Source organism: Carcharhinus amblyrhynchos, unplaced genomic scaffold, assembly GCF_965287045.1.
Source record: "Carcharhinus amblyrhynchos unplaced genomic scaffold, sCarAmb.v2.hapA scaffold_526, whole genome shotgun sequence".
Taxonomy (NCBI): domain Eukaryota; kingdom Metazoa; phylum Chordata; class Chondrichthyes; order Carcharhiniformes; family Carcharhinidae; genus Carcharhinus; species Carcharhinus amblyrhynchos.
In genome coordinates this window covers 22597-42816 of record NW_027650266.1, presented here as the reverse complement: position 1 = coordinate 42816, position 20220 = coordinate 22597, and the positions used below count along the sequence as shown (strand labels likewise).

Below are 20220 nucleotides of genomic sequence, written 5' to 3'. Positions count from 1 at the left end.
TCTGGAATTCTCTGCCTGTTGAGGTGGTGGAGGCTGCCTCGCTAAATATTTTTAAGACGCGGGTTGATAGGTTTTTGATAAGCGAGGGGATTAAGGGTTATGGGGAGAGGGCGGGAAAGTGGAACTGAGCCACAACAGATCAGCCACGATCTTATTGAATGGCAGGGCAGGCTCGAAGGGCTAGATGGCCTACTCCTGCTCCTATTTCTTATGTTCTTATGTAATTCCTATTCTTTGTTTGCTCTCTGCCAACCAGTTTTCTATCCACCTCAATACACTTCCCCCAATCAAAGTGCTCTAATCTTGCACGATAATCGCTTATGCGGGACTTTGTCCAAATGTACCACATCGACTGGTTCCTCCTTGTCAACTCTACTCATTACATCTTCAAAGATTTGTCAATCATGATTTCCCCTTCATCAATCCACGTTGAATCTGTCTAATCCTGCCACTGCTTTCTAAATGCTCTGCCACCAAGGCCAGCTCGAGCCTCATATCCTCAGTTTCCTTTATTAAGATTCAGCACCTGAGTCCTTGAATCAACAACTTCACTCTCCATCTGGATTAAAAATTCTATCATGTTCTGGTCACTCATCCCCAAGGAGTCTCACACAGCTAGATCAGCAATGATTCCCTTCTCATTACACAGCACCCTGTCTCAGATGGCCTGCTCTCTGGTTGGTTCCTCCACATACAGGTCAAGAAACCCATCCTGTATACACTCCAGGAATTCCTCCTCTACGGCATTGTGGCTAATTTGATTTGCCCATTCTATTTACAGATTAAAATCACCCATCATCACCAATATTCCCTTATCACATGTATCTCCAATTTTGTGTTTATTCCATTCCCAACATCCCCACTGCAGTTTGAGGTCCATATATGACACCCACTCAAGTTTTTTGCCCCTTGGTATTTCTCAGCTCTACCCATACAGACTCCATGTTGTCAGAACGAATATCCTTTCCCACTATTGTGTAAACTTCCTCTATAACCAGCAGTGCCACTGCACCAACTTTTCCTTTATGCCTGTCCTTCCTAAATAATGAATACCCTGGGACATTTATAACACCCTTGTCAGACCCCACTTGGAGTACTGTGCACAGTTCTGGTCACCTCACTACAGGAAGGATGTAGAAGCTATTGAAAGGGTACAGAGGAGATTTACAAGGATGTTGCCTGGATTGGGAGGCATGCCTTATGAAGATAGGTTGAGGGAGCTGGGTCTCTTCTCCCTGGAGAGACGAAGGTTGAGAGGCAACCTGATAGAAGTTTATAAAATGTTGAGAGGAATAGATAGGGTGGATTCTCGGAGGCTATTTCCCAGGGCTGAAATGGTCGCTACGAGAGGATACAGGTTTAAGGTGCTGGGAAGCAAGTACAGAGGAGATGTTAGGGGTAAGTTTTTCACTCAGAGGGTGGTGAGTGAGTGGAATCGGCTGCCGTTGGTAGTGGTGGAGGCAAACTCGCTTGGGTCTTTTAAGAGACTTCTGGATGAGTACCTGGGATTTAACGGGATTGAGAGTTATAGATAGGCCTGATAGGTAGGGGTATGATCAGTGCAGCTTGTGGGCCAAAGGGCCTGTTTGTGCTGTAGTGTTCTATGTTCTATTCAATCCCCACCTCTGGTCACCCTGCAGCCTGTCTCTGTAATCCCAATTACATCGTACATGCTGACATCTATCTGTGTGATTCATTCATCCGCTTTATTGCAAATGCTCCATGTATTAAGGCTCAGAGCCTTCACAGCGGTGTAGAACATAGAACGCTACAGCACAAACAGGCCCTTCGGCCCACAAGTTGCACCGATCACATCAATACCGACCAATCCATAGACCTATCTATAACCCCCAATCCCATAAAACCCCATATACTCATCCAGAAGTCTTTTAAAAAACCCCAGTGAGTTCGCGTCCACCACCACCGACGGCAGCCGATTCCATTCACTCACCACCCTCTGAGTGAAAAACTTACCCCTAACATCTCCTCTGTACTTGCTTCCCAGCACCTTAAACCTGTGTCCTCTCGTAGCGACCATTTCAGCCCTGGGAAATAGCCTCCGAGAATCCACCCTATCTATTCCTCTCACCATCTTATAAACCTCTATCAGGTCGCCTCGCAACCTTCGTCTTTCCAGGGAGAAGAGTCCCAGCTCCCTCAACCTATCTTCATAAGGCATGCCTCCCAACCCAGGCAACATCCTTGTAAATCTCCTCTGTACCCTCTCAATAGCTTCCACATCCTTCCTGTAGTGAGGCGACCAGAACTGCGCACAGTACTCCAAGTGGGGTCTGACAAGGGTCTTATAAAGTTGCGGCATTACCTCCCGACTCCTAAACTCAATCCCTCGATTAATGAAGGCCAGTACACCATACGCCTTCTTGACCACATCCCCCACCTGCGAGGCCGATTTAAGAGTCCGGTGGACCCGGACCCCAAGATCCTTCTGCTCTTCAACACAGCTAAGACTCCTGCCCTTGATAGTGTACTCGTTCATCTCATTGGTCCTGCCAAAATGGACCACTACACATTTATCCGCGTTGAAGTCCATCTGCCACTTCTCCGCCCAGTCCTGCATCCTACTTATGTCCTGCTGCAACTTCTGACATCCCTCCAGACCATCCACAACACCACCGACCTTCGTGTCGTCGGCAAACTTACTAACCCATCCCTCCACTTCCTCATCTCGGTCATTTATGAAAATGACAAACAGCAAGGGTCCTAGAACAGATCCCTGGGGCACTCCACTGGTGATCAACCTCCATGCAGAAAAAGACCCATCCACAACCACTCTCTGCCTTCTGCAGGCAAGCCAGTTCCGGATCCACAAGGCCAAAGCCCCTTGGATCCCATGCCCTCTCACCTTCTCAAGAAGTCTTGCATGGGGGACCTTACCAAACGCCTTGCTGAAGTCCATGTACACCACGTCCACGGCACTTCCTTCGTCAATGTGTTCAGTCACATTATCGAAGAACTCAACTAGGCTTGTAAGGCACGACCTGCCCTTGACAAATCCATGCTGACTATTCCTGATCATGTCAAACCTCTCCAAATGCTCGTAAATCTTGTCCCTCAGAAGCCCCTCCATCAGCTTACCAACCACTGAGGTCAGACTCACCGGTCGGTAATTTCCCGGGCTATCTCTGTTCCCTTTCTTGAAAATAGGAACTACATCCGCAATCCTCCAGAACCTTTCCCGTCTCCATTGACGACGCAAAGATCATCGCCAGGGGCTCTGCAATCACTTCCCTCGCCTCCCACAGTATCCTGGGGTACATCCCATCTGGTCCCGGCGACTTATCTATCTTGATAGAATTCAAAAGTTCTAACACATCCTCCACCTTAATATCCACATACTCAATCTTTTCCATCTGCTGCAAATCCGTAGCAAAATCTCCCAGATCAGCTTCCACCTTGAATACTGAGGCGAAGTACTCATTAAGCACCTCTGCCATTTCTTCTGGTTCCACACAGACCTTTCCCCCTTCACCTTTTATAGGTCCTATCCCTTCTCTTCTCATCCTTTTACCTTTCACATATTTATAGAAGGCCTTGGGATTCTCCTTAATCTTCCCCGCCAAGGCCTTCTCATGACCCCTTCTGGCTCTCCTAATTTCCCTTTTAAGCTCCTTTCTACAGTCCTCATACTCCTCAAGATCCTTAACATCTCCTAGTTCCCTGAACCTTTTGTACACCTTCCTTTTCCTCCTGACTAGGTTCAACACAGCCTTCATGCACCACGGTTCCCGTGACCTACCAAAACCCCCTTGTCTCATCGGAACGTTGTCATGCAGAGCTCCAGACAAACATTCCTTGAATATCCGCCACCTTCCTTCGGTACTTTTCCCTAAGAACGCCTCCTTCCAGTTTATTTGTCCAAGTAACTTCCTGACTTCTTCGTATCTCCCCTTACTCCAGACAAACACCTTCCTAGCCTGCCTGATCCTATCTCGTTCCAATGCAATTGTGAAGGAGATAGAATTATGGTCACCATTCCCAAGATGCTCCCCTACCGAGAGATCCATCACCTGCCCTGGTTCATTCGCCAGTACCAGGTCAAGTACAGCCTCTCCCCTCGTAGGCTTATCCACATACTGTGCCAGGAAACCTTCCTGAACACACCTAACAAACTCCTCCCCATCCAAACCCCTTACCCTAGGGATATTCCAGTCGATGTTTGGGAAATTAAAGTCCCCCATCACGACAACTCTGTTATTAATACATCTCTCCAGAATCTGTTTCCCTATCTGCACCTCAACTTCCCTGTCACTATTGGGCAGCCTATAGAAAACACCCAGCAAAGTTTTCGACCCTTTACTGTTCCTAACTTCCATCCACAGAGACTCTGTAGATAGTCCCTCCACGGCATCCTTCTTCTCTGCAGCCATGACACTGTCCCTGATCAACAGTGCCACTCCACCACCTCTTCTGCCACCCTCCCTGTCCTTCCTGAAGCATCTGAATCCTAGAAGATTATGAGTACAGAGAGCATAGAGAGGAAGAAAAACCAGAGGATACATAGAACATAACAGCGCAGAACAGGCCCTTCGGCCCACGATGTTGCGCCGACCAGTTAAAAAGCAATGACCCTCTAACCTAAACCAATCCCTTTCCATCCATAAACCTATCCATGGATCTCTTAAACGCCCCCAAACTAGGCGCATTTACAACTGCAGCAGGCAGGGCATTCCAATCCCTCACCACCCTCTGGGTAAAGAACCTACCTCTGACATCCGTCCTATAACTACCCCCCCTTAATTTAAAGCTATGCCCCCTCGTGCTAGCTTTCTCCATCCGAGGAAAAAGGCTATCACTGTCCACCCTATCTAAACCTCTAATCATCTTATATGTTTCAATAAGATCCCCTCTGAGCCGCCTTCTTTCTAACGAAAACAACCTCAAATCCCTCAGTCTCTCCTCATAGGACCTCCCCTCCATACCAGGCAACATCCTGGTAAACCTCCTCTGCACCCTCTCCAAAGCCTCCACATCCTTCCTATAATGTGGGGACCAGAACTGCACACAGTACTCCAAGTGCGGCCACACCAGAGTCTTGTACAGTTGCAACATGACGCTGCGACTCCTAAATTCAATCCCCCTACCAATAAACGCCAAGACACCGTATGCCTTCTTAACAACCTTATCTACTTGATTCCCAACTTTCAGGGATCTATGTACACATATACCTAGATCCCTCTGTTCATCCACACTATTCAGAGTCCTCCCGTTAGCCCTATACTCTACACATCTGTTATTCCTACCAAAGTGAATTACCTCACACTTTTCCACATTAAACTCCATCCGCCACCTCTCGGCCCAGCTCTGCAACTTGTCCAAGTCTCTCTGTAAACTATGACACCCCTCTTCACTATCTACCACTCCTCCGACTTTGGTGTCATCAGCAAATTTACTAACCCACCCTTCTATACCCTCATCCAGATCATTTATAAAAATTACAAACAGCAGTGGCCCCAAAACAGATCCCTGAGGCACACCACTCGTAACCGAACTCCATGACGAATATTTACCATCAACCACCACCCTCTGTCTCCTACCTGATAGCCAATTCCTGATCCAATTAACTAAATCACCCACAATCCCATACATCTGCATTTTCTGCAGAAGCCTACCATGGTGAACCTTATCAAACGCCTTACTAAAATCCATATATACCACGTCAACTGCCTTACCCCCATCCACCTCTTTGGTCACTTTCTCAAAAAACTCAATAAGGTTAGTAAGGCATGACCTACCCGCTACAAAACCATGCTGACTATCTCCAATCAATTCATTACTCTCTAAATAACTATAAATCCTATGCCTAATAATTTTTTCTAAAACCTTGCCCACAACAGAAGTAAGACTCACCGGTCTATAATTCCCGGGGAAGTCTCTGTTCCCCTTCTTAAACAATGGGACAACATACAGACTCTGAATAAGTGGTACTCGGTGTAGAGGGTACATGAGGAAGAACATAGAGGGTGGTGGGTGTTTGGAATTCACGGCCTGAGTTACTGGTGGAGACAGAGACCCTAAACTCTTTTAGAAGGTACCTGAATCGGCACCTTCAGTGCTGTGGGCCTGTGCAGGAAGGTGAGTGTCTTTGGGTCATCATGGACAAGTGGGCTGAATAGCCTCCTTCCGTGTTGTATCGTTTCTGTAGTTCTATGTGAACACCGTCACCTGGAGGCTCCCACCCGGTCACTCAGCAGCCTGACTTGGAAATATATCGACGTTCCATCACTGGGTCAAAATCCTGAAACTTCTTCCCCAACAGCACTGTGGTGTACTTACATCTCAGACACTGCAGCAACTCAAGAAGGCAGCTCACCACCACCTTCTCAAGGGGCAATTAGAGATGAGCAGTAAGTGCTGGTCACCAGAGACATGGATACTCATGATCAACATTGAGAGAACTGCCTACCTGCCATAGGCAAAGCGCCGATCCTTATGGTGATCCCCAAATGTATCCCACAGACGAAGCGAAACAGGAATTTCATCAACAACATCGCGGGATCGTTCCAGAACCTTCCCAATACAAAGATGGAATTAGCATTGTCAGGAAGTATAGTTTGAAGTGATTTATATTTGTCTGTGTTTGGAATAAGGTATCGCTGTAAGTTTAAGTTTAAATTGGATTGCAGTACTTATCAATAAAGAAAAAGGGGGTTTATGGATGGAAAGGGATTGGTTTAGGTTAGAGGGTCATTGCTTTTTAATTGGTCGGCGCAACTTCGTGGGCCGAAGGGCCTGTTCTGTGCTGTAATGTTCTATGTTTCACTTTGAACACGTTTCCTGGAAGTCTCTGAGTTTGTTTGGATGCCTGTATATACTGAGGTTTATAACTGTACAGTAACTGTGTATTCACCTCAAAGAGATCCATGAGTGGGCCTCTTGGAGTATGAGCTCCCTGATTGAGGTAATGATTGCCTATCCAATCAGGGAATCTCACCTGAGGAATGTGATTCTCACCCCATTCTCTTGGTCCAGTAATCCTCCGAGATCCCTCCAGTGTCTCTCTAATGAGCAATGCAACTCCCCACTCTTTTGATTCCGCTTCTGTCCCGTCTAAAACAACGATATCCTGGAACGTTAAGCTGCCAGTCCTATCCCTCCTTTAACCATGACTCTGTAATTGCAATATCATAATTCCATGCAGTAACGCAGGCTCTCAGTTCATCTGTTTTATCTGTTATACTTCTTGCATTGAAGCAACTGCACTCCAGGCCACCAGTCCTGCTGAGCCCCACACAGCGCTTCCCTCCACTGCTCTTACTCTGTGCTGTGTTTATCTCAGTCTCACTTTTTCCCCAATTTCTACACTTCACTTCACTTCCCCAATTTCTACACTTGGTTTTGTAGCGGGTAGGTCGTGCCTTACTAACCTTATTGAGTTTTTTGAGAAAGTGACCAAAGAGGTGGATGGGGGTAAGGCAGTTGACGTGGTATATATGGATTTTAGTAAGGCGTTTGATAAGGTTCACCATGGTAGGCTTCTGCAGAAAATGCAGATGTATGGGATTGAGGGTGATTTAGGTAATTGGATCAGGAATTGGCTGGCGGATAGGAGACAGAGGGTGGTGGTTGATGGTAAGTATTCGTCATGGAGTTCGGTTACAAGTGGTGTGCCTCAGGGATCTGTTTTGGGGCCACTGCTGTTTGTAATTTTTATTAATGATCTGGATGAGGGTATAGTTGGGTGGATTAGTAAATTTGCTGATGACACCAAAGTCGGAGGTGTGGTAGATTGTGAGGAAGGGTGTCATAGTTTACAGGGAGACTTGGACAAGTTGCAGAGCTGGGCCGAGAGGTGGCGGATGGAGTTTAATGCGGAGAAGTGTGAGGTAATTCACTTTGGCAGGAATAACGGATGTGTAGAGTATAGGGCTAACGGTAGGACTCTGAATAGTGTTGACGAACAGAGGGATCTAGGTATATGTGTACATAGATCACTGAAAGTTGGGAATCAAGTAGATAAGGTAGTTAGGAAGGCATACAGTGTCTTGACGTTTATTGGTAGGGGGATTGAATTTTGGAGTCGCAGCGTCATGTTGCAACTGTACACAACCCTGGTGCGGCCGCACTTGGAGTATTGTGTGCAGTTCTGGTCCCCACATTACAGGAAGGATGTGGAGGCTTTGGAGAGGGTGCAGAGGAGGTTTACCAGGATGTTGCCTGGTATGGAGGGGAGGTCCTATGAGGAGAGACTGAGGGATTTGAGGTTGTTTTCGTTAGAAAGAAGGCGGCTAAGAGGGGATCTTATTGAAACATTTCAGATGATTAGAGGTTTAGATAGGGTGGACAGTGATAGCCTTTTTCCTCGGATGGAGAAAGCTAGCACGAGGGGACATAGCTTTAAATTAAGGGGGGGTAGTTATAGGACGGATGTCAGAGGTAGGTTCTTTACCCAGAGGGTGGTGAGGGATTGGAATGCCCTGCCTGCTGCAGTTGTAGACGCGCCTAGTTTGGGGGCGTTTAAGAGATCCGTGGATAGGTTTATGGATGGAAAGGGATTGGTTTAGGTTAGAGGGTCATTGCTTTTTCATCGGTCAGCGCAACATCGTGGGCCGAAGGGCCTGTTCTGTGCTGTAATGTTCTACATTTCCAGGAATTGGAACAGCAGGCTACATAGAAACATAGAAAAACTACAGCACAATACAGGCCCTTTGGCCCATAAAGTTGTGCCGAACATGTCCCCACCTTAGAGATTACTAGGCTTACCTATAACCCTCGATCTTACTAAGTTCCATGTACTTATCTAAACATCTCTTAAAAGACTCTATCGAATCTGCCACCACGACCGATGGCAGCCGATTCCACTCACTCACCACCCTCTGAGTGAAAAACTTACCCGACATCTCCTCTGTACCTACTCCCCAGCACCTTAAACCTGTATCCTCTCGTAGTGACCATTTCAGCCCTGGGAAATAGCCTCCGAGAATCCACTCGATCAATATCTCTCAACATCTTACACACCTCTATCAGGTCACCTCTCATCCTTCATCTCTCCAAGGAGGAAAGGCCAAGCTCCCTCAACCTATCTTCATAAGGCATACCTCCCAATCCAGGCAACATCCTTGTAAATCTCCTCTGCACCCTCTCAATAGCTTCCACATCCTTCCTGTAGTGAGGCGACCAGAACTGCGCACAGTACTCCAAGTGGGGTCTGACAAGGGTCTTATAAAGTTGCAGCATTACCTCCCGACTCCTAAACTCAATCCCTCGATTGATGAAGGCCAGTACACCATACGCCTTCTTGACCACATCCTCCACCTGCGAGGCCGATTTGAGCATCCTGTGAACTCAGGCCCTGAGATCCTTCTGATCTTCCACACTGCCAAGAGTCCTATCATTAATATTATATTCTGCCATCCTATTTGACCTGCCAAAATGAACCACTACACACTTATCCGGGTTGAAGTCCATCTGCCACTTCTCTGCCCAGTCTTGCATCCTATTAATGTCTTGCTGGGACTTCTGACATCCCTCCACACTATCCACTAAACCTCCAACCTTTGTGTCATCAGCAAACTTATCAACCCAGCCCTCCACTTCCTCATCCAGGTCATTTACAAAAATCACAAACAGCAAGGGTCCCAGAACAGACCCCTGGGGCACTCCACTGGTGACCGACCTCCATGCAGAAAAAGACCCATCCACAACCACTCTTTGCTTTCTGTGGGCAAGCCAGTTCTTGATCCACAAAGCAATGTCCCCTTGGATCCCATGCCCTCTCACTTTCTCAATAAGCCTTGCATGGGGGACCTTATCAAGCACCTTGCTGAAGTCCATATACACCACATCCACCGCTCTTCCTTTGTCAATGTGTTTAGTCACATCTTCAAAAACCTCAACCAGGCTCGTAAGGCATGATCTGCCTTTGACAAAGCCGTACTGACTATTCTTAATCACATTATACCTCTCCAAATGTTCATAAATCCTGCCTCTCAGGATCTTCTCCATCAACTTACCAACCACTGAGGTGAGACTCACTGGTCTATAATTTCCCGGGCTATCCCTGTTCCCTTTCTTGAAAATAGGAACCACATCCGCAATCCTCCAAAACCTCTCCTGTCTCCATTGATGATACAAAGATCATCGCCAGGGGCTCTGCAATCTCTTCCCTCGCCTCCCACAGTAACCTGGGGTACATCCCATCCGGTCCTGGCGACTTATCTATCTTGATGCTTTTCAAAAGCTACAACACATCCTCTTTCTTAATGTCCACATACTCAAGCTTTTCAGTCCACCGCAAGTCTGCACTACAACCACCAAGATCCTTTTCAACTGTGAATACTGAAGTGAAGTATTCATTGAGTACCTCTGCTATTTCTACCAGTTCTATACAAACCTTCCCACCGTCACACTTGATAGGTCCTATTCCTTCACATCTCATCCTTTTACTCTTCACATATTTGTAGAACACCTTGGGGTTTTCCTTAATCTTACCCACCAAGACCTTCTCGTGACCCCTTCTGGCTTTCCTAATTTCCTTAAGATCCTTCCTATTAGCCATATACTCTTCAAGATCTCTAACATTACCGAGCTCTCTGAACCTTTTGTAAGCTTTTCTTTTCTTCTTGACTAGATTTATTACAGCCTTTGTACAGCACAGTTCCTGTAACCTACCATAACTTCCCTGTCTTATTGGAATGTTGCTATGCAGAACTGAGTACATGGGATTTAATAGGTAAGCCTAGTAGGTAGGGATATGATCAGCACAACTTGTGGGCCAAAGGGCCTGTTTGTACTGTAGTGTTCTATGTTCTAGATGTTCCATATTAACACCAGGTTAAAGTCCAACAGGTTTATTTGGTAGCAAACGCCACTAGCTTTTGGGGCTCTGTCCCTTCGTCAGGTGTGAGTGGGGAGCTCTGATCACAAGCAGGCCATATAAAGGCACACACTCAGTTTACAGAATACTGATTAGAATGTGAGGCTTTCCAACTGGGTTGAGAGCAGGGCGAGCACTGGCTGCCACAAGAGGACACAGGTTTAAGGTGCTGGGGAGCAGGTACAAAGGTGATGTTAGGGGTAAGTTTTTCACTCAGAGGGTGGTGAGTGAATGGAATCGGCTGCCGTCAGTGGTGGTGGAGGCGAACTCGCTGGGGTTTTTTAAAAGACTTCTGGATGAGTATATGGGACTTAGTAGGATTGAGACTTTTAGGTAAGCCTAATAGGTAGAGATGTTTGGCGCAACTTGTGGGCCAAAGGGCCTGTTTGTGCTATAGTTTTTCTACGTTCTAACTAATCAAGTCTTAAAAGGTGCAGACAATGTGAGTGGAGATAGCATTAACCACAGGTTAAAGAGATGTGTATTGATGGTCCTGGTGAGATGTTTGTCTTCATCAACGACATCAGGACTCAATTTCTGCCCCACCACCAAAATGGACCCAATCAGTCTCGCAGCGGCAGACACAGAGGAATCCATCAGGCGAATGAGGCTGCGGGAGATCTTCCACAAACCCCAAGAGGAAAACAGTGAACACAACGAGACAGCCAATGAACCGGAACAGTCAACAGAGAGATCCGCAGTGCAGCAACCGAAGAGGAAAGAGTCCAATTGGACTCCTCCGGAAGGTCGCTGTCCTCGACTGGACATGTCTGCCCAAGGCATCAGGAGGTGCGTCAACACCAGATTCATCAGCTGCACACACCAGACAGCCCCGAACATCACCCAAGCACAACGCAACGCCATCCACGCTCTCAAGACCCAATCGCAACATTGTCATCAAACATAAGAACATAAGAAATAGGAGCAGGAGTAGGCCACCTAGCCCTTCGAGCCTGCCCCGCCATTCAATAAGATCATGGCTGATCTGAAGTGGATCAGTTCCACTTTCCCGCTTTCTCCCCATAACCCTTAATTCCCCTGTTTATCAGAAACCTATCTATCCGCGTCTTAAATATATTTAGCGAGGCAGCCTCCACCACTTCAACGGGCAGAGAATTCCAGAGATTCACCACCCTTTGAGTGAAGAAGTTGAAAGGACAACACAGCACGGGAAACAGGGCCTTTGGCCCAATGAGCCCACGCCGCCATTTTAACATTATGATGCCCTCCTCTACTCATGACCTTTGTCTACACCTATTGGGGAAGTTCCTCCTCAACTCTGTTCTAAACTGCCCCTGCCTTATTTTGAGGCTGTGCCCTCTAGTTCTGGTTTCCTTTCTAAGTGGAAAGAATCTCTTTGTCTCTACCCTATCCATCCCCTTCATTATCTTCTAAGTCTCTCTAAGCTCCCCCCTCAGCCTTCTAAAATCCAACGAGTACAGACCCAGTCTATTCAGCCTCTCTTCATAGTCCAACCCCCTCATCTCTGGTATCAGCCTAGTGAACCTCCTCTGCACTCCCTCCAAGGCCAAAATATCCTTGCGTAAGTGCGGCGACCAAAACTGCACACAGTACTCCAGCTGCGGCCTCACCAATGCCCTATACAGCCGCAGCAAGACCTCCCTGCTTTTATATTCAATCCCCCTCGCTATGAAGGCCAGCATCCCATTCACCTTCTTGACCACCTGCTGCACCTGCAGACTGGGTTTTTGCGACTCATGCACAAGGACCCCCAGGTCCCTCTGCACCGTAGCATGCTGCAGCTTTTCGCCTTTTAAATAATAATCCCTCCTACTATTATTTCTACCAGACTGGATAACCTCACATTTGCTAACATTATACTCCATCTGCCAGGTCCTCGCCCACTTGCTCAGCCTATCCAGATCTCTCTGCAGACTTTCCACACCCTCCACGCAATTTGCTTTTCCACTCATCTTCGTGTCATCAGCAAATTTCATCACCCTACACTCAGCCCCCTCTCCTCCAGATCATCTATATAAATGGTAAACAGTTGAGGCCCCAGCACTGATCCCTGCGACACTCCACTAGTCACCAACCGCCAACCAGAAAAGCACCCATTTCTTCCAACTCTCTGCGAAGCTGGGCTAGCGCTTAATATAAAAAAGGATAGCAAGAGTTTTTATAAATATATAAAAAGGAAGATGCTGGCTAGGGTGAACGTTGGACCCTTAGAGGATGAGGGGGGGACTTAGTGGTAGGCGATGGGGAAATGGCTGAGGTCTTGAATAACTTTTTTGTTTCGGTCTTCACGGAGGAGGACGTGAATAATTTGCCGGGTGTTAGAGATGGAAAGGTGGTAGGACTGGAGGGTCTCGATGACATTACTGTTACTAGAGAGGCGGTGCTCGACAGACTAGAGGGACTGATTGTGGACAAGTCCGCAGGACCGGATGGAATGCATCCGAGGGTTCTGAAAGAAATGGCGGAGGTGATAGTGGATGCCTTGGTGGTTATTTTCCAGACGTCGCTGGATCCCGGGGAAGTGCCAGAAGATTGGAATGCGGCTAATGTTACGCCGTTGTTTAAGAAGGGTGCCAGGCAAAAGGCGGGGAATTATAGGCCGGTTAGTTTAACGTCTGTTGTAGGTAAAATGTTAGAATCCGTCATCAAGGAGGAAATAGCGAGGCACCTTGAGGGGAATTGCTTGATAGAGCAGACGCAGCACGGTTTCGTTAAGGGGAAGTCGTGTCTGACAAATTTACTTGAGTTCTATGAGGATGTGTCCAGGACGGTGGATAGAGGAGAGCCGGTGGATGTGGTCTTTCTTGATTTTGACAAGGTTTGACAAGGTACCTCACAAGAGGTTATTGCAGAAGGTCAGGGGGCATGGAGTTGGGGGTAGGGTGTTAGCGTGGATAGAGGATTGGTTGTCAAATAGGAGGCAGAGAGTGGGGGTCAATGGGTGCTATTCGGATTGGCGGATGGTGACTAGTGGAGTGCCCCAGGGGTCGGTGCTGGGGCCTCAGCTATTTACCATTTATATAGATGATCTAGAGGAGGGAACCGAGTGTAGGGTGTTGAAATTTGCTGATGACACCAAAATTGGTGGAAAGGCAAATTGTGCGGAGGGTGTGGAGAGTCTGCAGAAGGATCAAGATAGGCTGGGCGAATGGGCCAGGAACTGGCAAATGGAATTTAACGTTGGCAAGTGCGAGGTGGTCCACTTTGGTAGGAATAATGGTAGGAAGGATTATTACTTACGTGGAGAAAAACTGCAGCAGGCGACGGTGCAGAGGGACCTCGGGGTCCTTGTGCATGAGTCGCAAAAACCCAGCCTGCAGGTGCAGCAGGTGGTCAGGAAGGCGAATGGGATGCTGGCCTTCATAGCGAGGGGGATTGAATATAAAAGTAGGGAGGTCTTGCTGCAGCTGTACAGGGCATTGGTGAGGCCGCAGCTGGAGTACTGTGTGCAGTTTTGGGCGCCACACTTATGCAAGGATATTTTGGCCTTGGAGGGAGTGCAGAGGAGGTTTACTAGGCTGATGCCGGGGTTGAGGGGGTTGAGCTATGAGGAGAGGCTGAATAAACTAGGCTTGTACTCGTTAGAGTTTAGAAGAATAAGGGGAGATCTCATTGAGACGTATAAGATGATGAATGGGATGGATAGGAAAGGACAGTAGGACTAGGGGGCACAGCCTCAAGATAAAGGGGGTGCGGTTTAGAACGGAGTTGAGGAAGAACTTCTTCACTCAAAGGGTGGTGAATCTCTGGAATTCTCTGCCCGTTGAAGTGGTGGAGGCTGCCTCGCTAAATATTTTTAAGTCGCGGGTTGATGGGTTTTTGATAAGAGAGGGGATTAAGGGTTATGGGGAGAGGGCGGGAATGTGGAACTGAGCCACGACAGATCAGCCATGATCTTATTGAATAGCGGGGCAGGCTCGAAGGGCTAGATGGCCTACTCCTGCTCCTATTTCCTTTTTCCTCTGATGGAGAAATCTAGCACAAGGGGGCATGGCTTTAAATTAAGGGGTGGTAGTTATAGGACGGATGTCAGGGGTAGGTTCTTTACCCAGAGGGTGGTGAGGGATTGGAATGCCCTGCCTGCTGCAGTTGTAAATGCGCCTAGTTTGGGGGCGTTTAGGAGATCCGTGGATAGGTTTATGGACGAAAAGGGATTGGTTTAGGTTAGTGGGTCATTGTTTTTTAACTGGTCGGCGCAACATCGTGGGCCGAAGGGCCTGTTCTGCGCTGTAATGTTCTATGTTCTATTTCTTATGTTCCAGTTAGATAGCCAATCACTGGTTCCCCTTTGTCTACCACACTAGTCACATCTTCATAAAAATCCAGTAAATTCGTCAAACACGACTCCCCCTTAATGAATCCGTGCTACGTCTGCTTGATCAAACCGTTCTTTTCCAGGTGCCTCGCTATTTCTTCTTTGATGATGGATTCTAGCATTTTCCCAACTACAGACGTTAAGCTAACCGGCCTGTAGTTACCCGCCTTTTGTCTGTTACCCTTTTTTTAAACAGCGGCGTAACATGAGCCGTTTTCCAATCTTCCGGCACCGATGAGGAGAGATTGAATAGACTGGGTCTGTACTCAGAGTTTAGAAGGATGAGGGGGGGATCTTATAGAGATTTACAAGATAACGAAGGGGCTAGATAGGGTAGAGGTAGAGAGATTTTTTCCGCTCAGAAAGGATAGCAACTTCTTCACTCAAAGGGTGGTGAATCTCTGGAATTCTCTGCCTGTTGAAGTGGTGGAGGCTACCTCACTAAATATATTTAAGTCACGAGTAGATAGGTTTTTGACAGACAAGGGGATTAAGGGTTATGGGGAGAGGGCGGGAAAGTGGAACTGATCCACTTCAGATCAGCCATGATCTTATTGAATGGCGGGGCAGGCTCGAAGGGCGAGATGGCCGACTCCTGCTCCTATTTCTTACGTTCTTATGCATCAGAAATTCAACCATACAATGATCGCTCGTCCCAAGAGGATCGCTCACAAGAAGATCCCTAATTCTTCCTGCCTTGTTACACAACACTAGATCTAAAATAGCTCGCTCCCTCGTTGGTTCCGTCACATACGGTTCAAGGAAACTATCCCGACAGCATTCCAAGAACTCTTCCTGAAGCCCACCGTGTCCAACTTGAGTCATCCAATCAATATGCAGACTAAAATCCCCCATAATTATCACCGTTCTGTTTCTGCACGCATCATTTATTTCCTTGTTTATAGCCCGCCCCACCTCTAAGTTATTATTTGGGGGCCTATAGACCACACCCACCAGCGTCTTCCTCTCCTTACTATTCCTTATCTCCACCCACAACAATTCCTCATTTTGCTCTTTGGAGCCTATATCTTCCTTTACTACCGCCCTGATATTATCCTTAATTAACAGAGCTACCCCACCCGCTTTTTCCTCCTGTCTATCCTTCCTAAACACCTGATACCCCTGGATATTCAGCTCCCAGTCCCTGTCACCCTGCAACCACGTTTCTGTAATGGCCACTAGATCATATCCATTTGTGCTGATTTGCGCCATCAGCTCATTCACTTTGTTCCGAATGCTTCGTGCATTCAGGTAAAGTGTCTTTATACCAGCCTTTATCTGGACCCGATTTGTAGAAACGCCACTAACATCTCCCGTGCCCCCTACTCCTTTCATTAGTGGGACATCCTCAGCATTAACCTGCACATGTACCCTCTCCTTTACTTTAGATTTTGTAATTCCAGCAAAGGAGGGGCCATCGTCATACCGAACAGAACGGATTATAGCAAAGAAATGTACCGACAACTGAACAACGAGGAACACTACAGACAGTTACCCACAGATCCGACCAAAGAACACAGCCGTCAACTCAACGCACCTTGAGAAGAATTGGTTGATCAAGCAGACACACAACGGATTAGTTAAGGGGAAGTCGTGTCTGACAAATTTATTGGAATTCTATGAGGACGTGACTAGTGCGGTAGACAGAGGGGAACCGGTGGATGTGGTGTTTCTCGATTTTCAGAAGGCGTTTGATAAGGTGCCTCATAAAAGGTTGCTTCAGAAGGTTAGGGGGCATGGAGTTGAGGGTTAGGTGTTAGCATGGATAGAGGATTGGTTGTCTAATAGGAGGCAGAGAGGTGGTATCAATGGGTGCTATTCTGGGTGGCAGTTGGTGACTAGTGGAGTGTCGCAGGGATCAGTGCTAGGGCCTCAACTATTTACCATTTATATAGATGATCCGGAGGAGGGGGCTGAGTGTAGGGTGTCGAAATTTGCTGATGACACGAAGATAACAGGAAAAGCAAATTGTGCAGAGGGTGTGGAAAGTCTGCAGAGGGATCTAGTTAGGCTGAGCAAGTGGGCGAGGACCTGGTAGATGGAGCACAATGTTAGCAAGTGTGAGGTTATCCACTTTGGCAGGAATAATAGTAGGAAGGATTACTATTTAAAGGGTGAAAAGCTGCAGCATGCTACGGTGCAGAGGGACCTGGGGGTCCTTGTGCATGAGTCGCAAAAACCCAGCCTACAGGCGCAGCAGGTGATCAGGAAGGCGAATGGGATGCTGGCCTTTATAGCAAGAGGGATTGAATATAAAAGCAGGGAGGTCTTGCTGCAACTGTACAGGGCACTGGTGAGGCCGCAGCTGGAGTACTGTGTGCAGTTTTGGTCGCCGCACTTGCGCAAGGATATTTTGGCCTTGGAGGGAGTGCAGAGGAGGTTCACTAAGCTGATACCAGAGATGAGGGGGTTGGACTATGAAGAGAGGCTGAATAGACTGGGTCTGTACTCGTTGGAGTTTAGGAGGATGAGGGGGGATCTTATCGAGACGTATAAGATAACGAAGGGGATGGATAGGGTAGAGGTAGAGAGATGCTTCTCGCTTAGAAAGGACAGCAGGACGAGAGGGCACAGCCTCAAGATAAGGGGGGGGGGGCAGTTTAGAACGGAGTTGAGGAGGAACTTCTTCACTCAAAGGGTGGTGAATCTCTGGAATTCTCTGCCCGTTGATGTGGTGGAGGCTGCCTCGCTAAATATATTTAAGACACGGGTGGATAGGTTTTTGGTAGGCAAGGGGATTAAGGGTTATGGGGAGAAAGCGGGAAAGTGGAACTGAGCCACTTCAGATCAGCCATGATCTTATTGAACGCAAGAACATAAGAACTGGGAGCAGGAGTAGGCCATCTGGCCCTTCGAGCCTGCCCCGCCATTCAATAAGATCATGGCTGATCTGTCGTGGCTCAGTTCCACATTCCCGCCCTCTCCCCATAACCCTTAATCCCCTCGCTTGTCAAAAACCCATCAACCCGCGTCTTAAAAATATTTAGCGAGGCAGCCTCCACCACTTCAACAGGCAGAGAATTCCAGAGATTCACCACCCTTTGAGTGAAGAAGTTCATAAGAACATAAGAACATAAGAACATAAGAACATAAGAAATAGGAGCAGGAGTAGGCCATCTAGCCCTTCGAGCCTGCCCCGCCATTCAATAAGATCATGGCTGATCTGTTGTGGCTCAGTTCCACTTTCCCGCCCTCTCCCCATAACCCTTAATCCCCTCTCTTATCAAGAACCCATCAACCCGCTTCTTAAAAGGCAGCCTCCACCACTTCAACGGGCAGAGAATTCCAGAGATTCACCACCCTTTGAGTGAAGAAGTTCCTCCTCAACTCCGTTCTAAACCGCCTCCCCTTTATCTTGAGGCTGTGCCCCCTAGTCCTACTGTCTTTTTTGAGCGGGAAGAGTCTCTCCACCTCTATCCTATCCATCCCATTCATCATCTTATACGTCTCAATGAGATCTCCCCTCATTCTTCTAAACTCTAACGAGTACAAGCCTAGTTTATTCAGCCTCTCCTCATAGCTCAATCCCCTCAACTCCGGTATCAGCCTAGTAAACCTCCTCTGCACTCCCTCCAGGGCCAAAATATCCTTGCGCAGGTGCGGCGCCCAAAACTGCACACAGTACTCCAGCTGCGGCCTCACCAATGCCCTATACAGCTGCAGCAAGACCTCCCTACTTTTATATTCAATCCCCCTCGCTATGAAGGCCAGCATCCCATTCGCCTTCCTGACCACCTGCTGCACCTGCAAGCTGGGTTTTTGCGACTCATGCACAAGGACCCCGAGGTCCCTCTGCACCGTCGCCTGCTGCAGTTTTTCGCCACGTAAGTAATAATCCTTCCTACCATTATTCCTACCAAAGTGGACAACATCACATTTGCCAACATTAAATTCCATTTGCCAGTTCCTGGCCCATTCGCCCAGCCTATCTAGATCCCTCTGCAGACTCTCCACACCCTCCGCACAATTTGCCGTTCCACCAATCCTGGTGTCATCTGCAAATTTCAACACCGTACACTTGGTTCCCTCCTCCAGATCATCTATATAAATGGTAAATAGCTGAGGCCCCAGCACCGACCCCTGGGGCACTCCACTAGTCACCATCCGCCAATCCGAATAGCACCCATTGACCCCCCACTCTCTGCCTCCTATTTGACAGCCAATCACTTCCCCGGAATCCAGCGACGTTTGGAAAATAACCACCAAGGCATCCACTATCACCACCGCCATTTCTTTCAGAACCCTCGGATGCATTCCATCCAGTCGTGGGGACTTGTCCACAATCAGTCCCTCCAGTCTGCTGAGCACCACCTCTCTAGTAACAACAATGTCATTGAGACCCTCCAGTCCTACCATCTTTCCATCGCTAACACCTGGCAAATTATTCACGTCCTCCTCCGTGAAGACTGAAACAAAAAAGTTATTCAAGGCCTCAGCCATATCCCCATCCCCTACCACTAAGTCCCCCCTCTCATCCTCTAAGGGTCCAACGTTCACCCTAACCAGCCTCTTCCTTTTTATGTATTTATAAAAACTCTTACTATCCTTTTTTATATTAAGCGCTAGCCCAGCTTCATAGTTTATCCTACCCTTCTTTATCAACTTCTTTGTCATTCTTTGTTGACATTGAATGGCGGGGCAGGCTCGAAGGGCTAGATGGCCTACTCCTGCTCCTATTTCTTATGTTCTTATGTAACACTCAAGATCTTTGATCCAGACTTTCAGAGCACCCTCCGTGTTCTCATTCCACGTACTCCCTGCGTTGGAGATCTCCCCTGCCTCCCGAAGATATACAAGGCAAACACACCCGGCTGTCCCATCGTATCGGGCAATGGCACCCTGTGTGAGAACCTCTCCGGCTACGTCGAGGACATCCTGAAACCCATCGTACAAAGAACCCCCAGCTTTTGTCGCGACACTACGGACTTCCTACAGAAACTCAGCACACATGGAGCAGTTGAACCAGGAATGCTCCTGGTCACAATGGATGTCTTGGTGCTCTACACCAACATCCCCCACAATGATGGCATTGCTGCAACTGCCTCAGTACTCAATGCTGACAACTGCCAGTTTCCAGATGCAATTTTAC

The 20220-nt window shown here is 47.8% G+C and overlaps 1 protein-coding gene across 1 annotated transcript in view; it reads right to left on the bottom strand.

Moving 5' to 3' along the window:
* Nucleotides 1-20220, bottom strand: part of LOC145339542 (rho-related BTB domain-containing protein 2-like) — a gene marked incomplete at its 3' end in the record, with an annotated part of 110545 nt that overhangs the window by 78575 nt on the left and 11750 nt on the right. The window contains exon 3 of the mRNA XM_080184021.1: nucleotides 6425-6528. Within this exon, the coding sequence (XP_080040147.1) occupies nucleotides 6425-6528 (104 nt within the window). The remainder of the gene's footprint in view (nucleotides 1-6424; nucleotides 6529-20220) is intronic.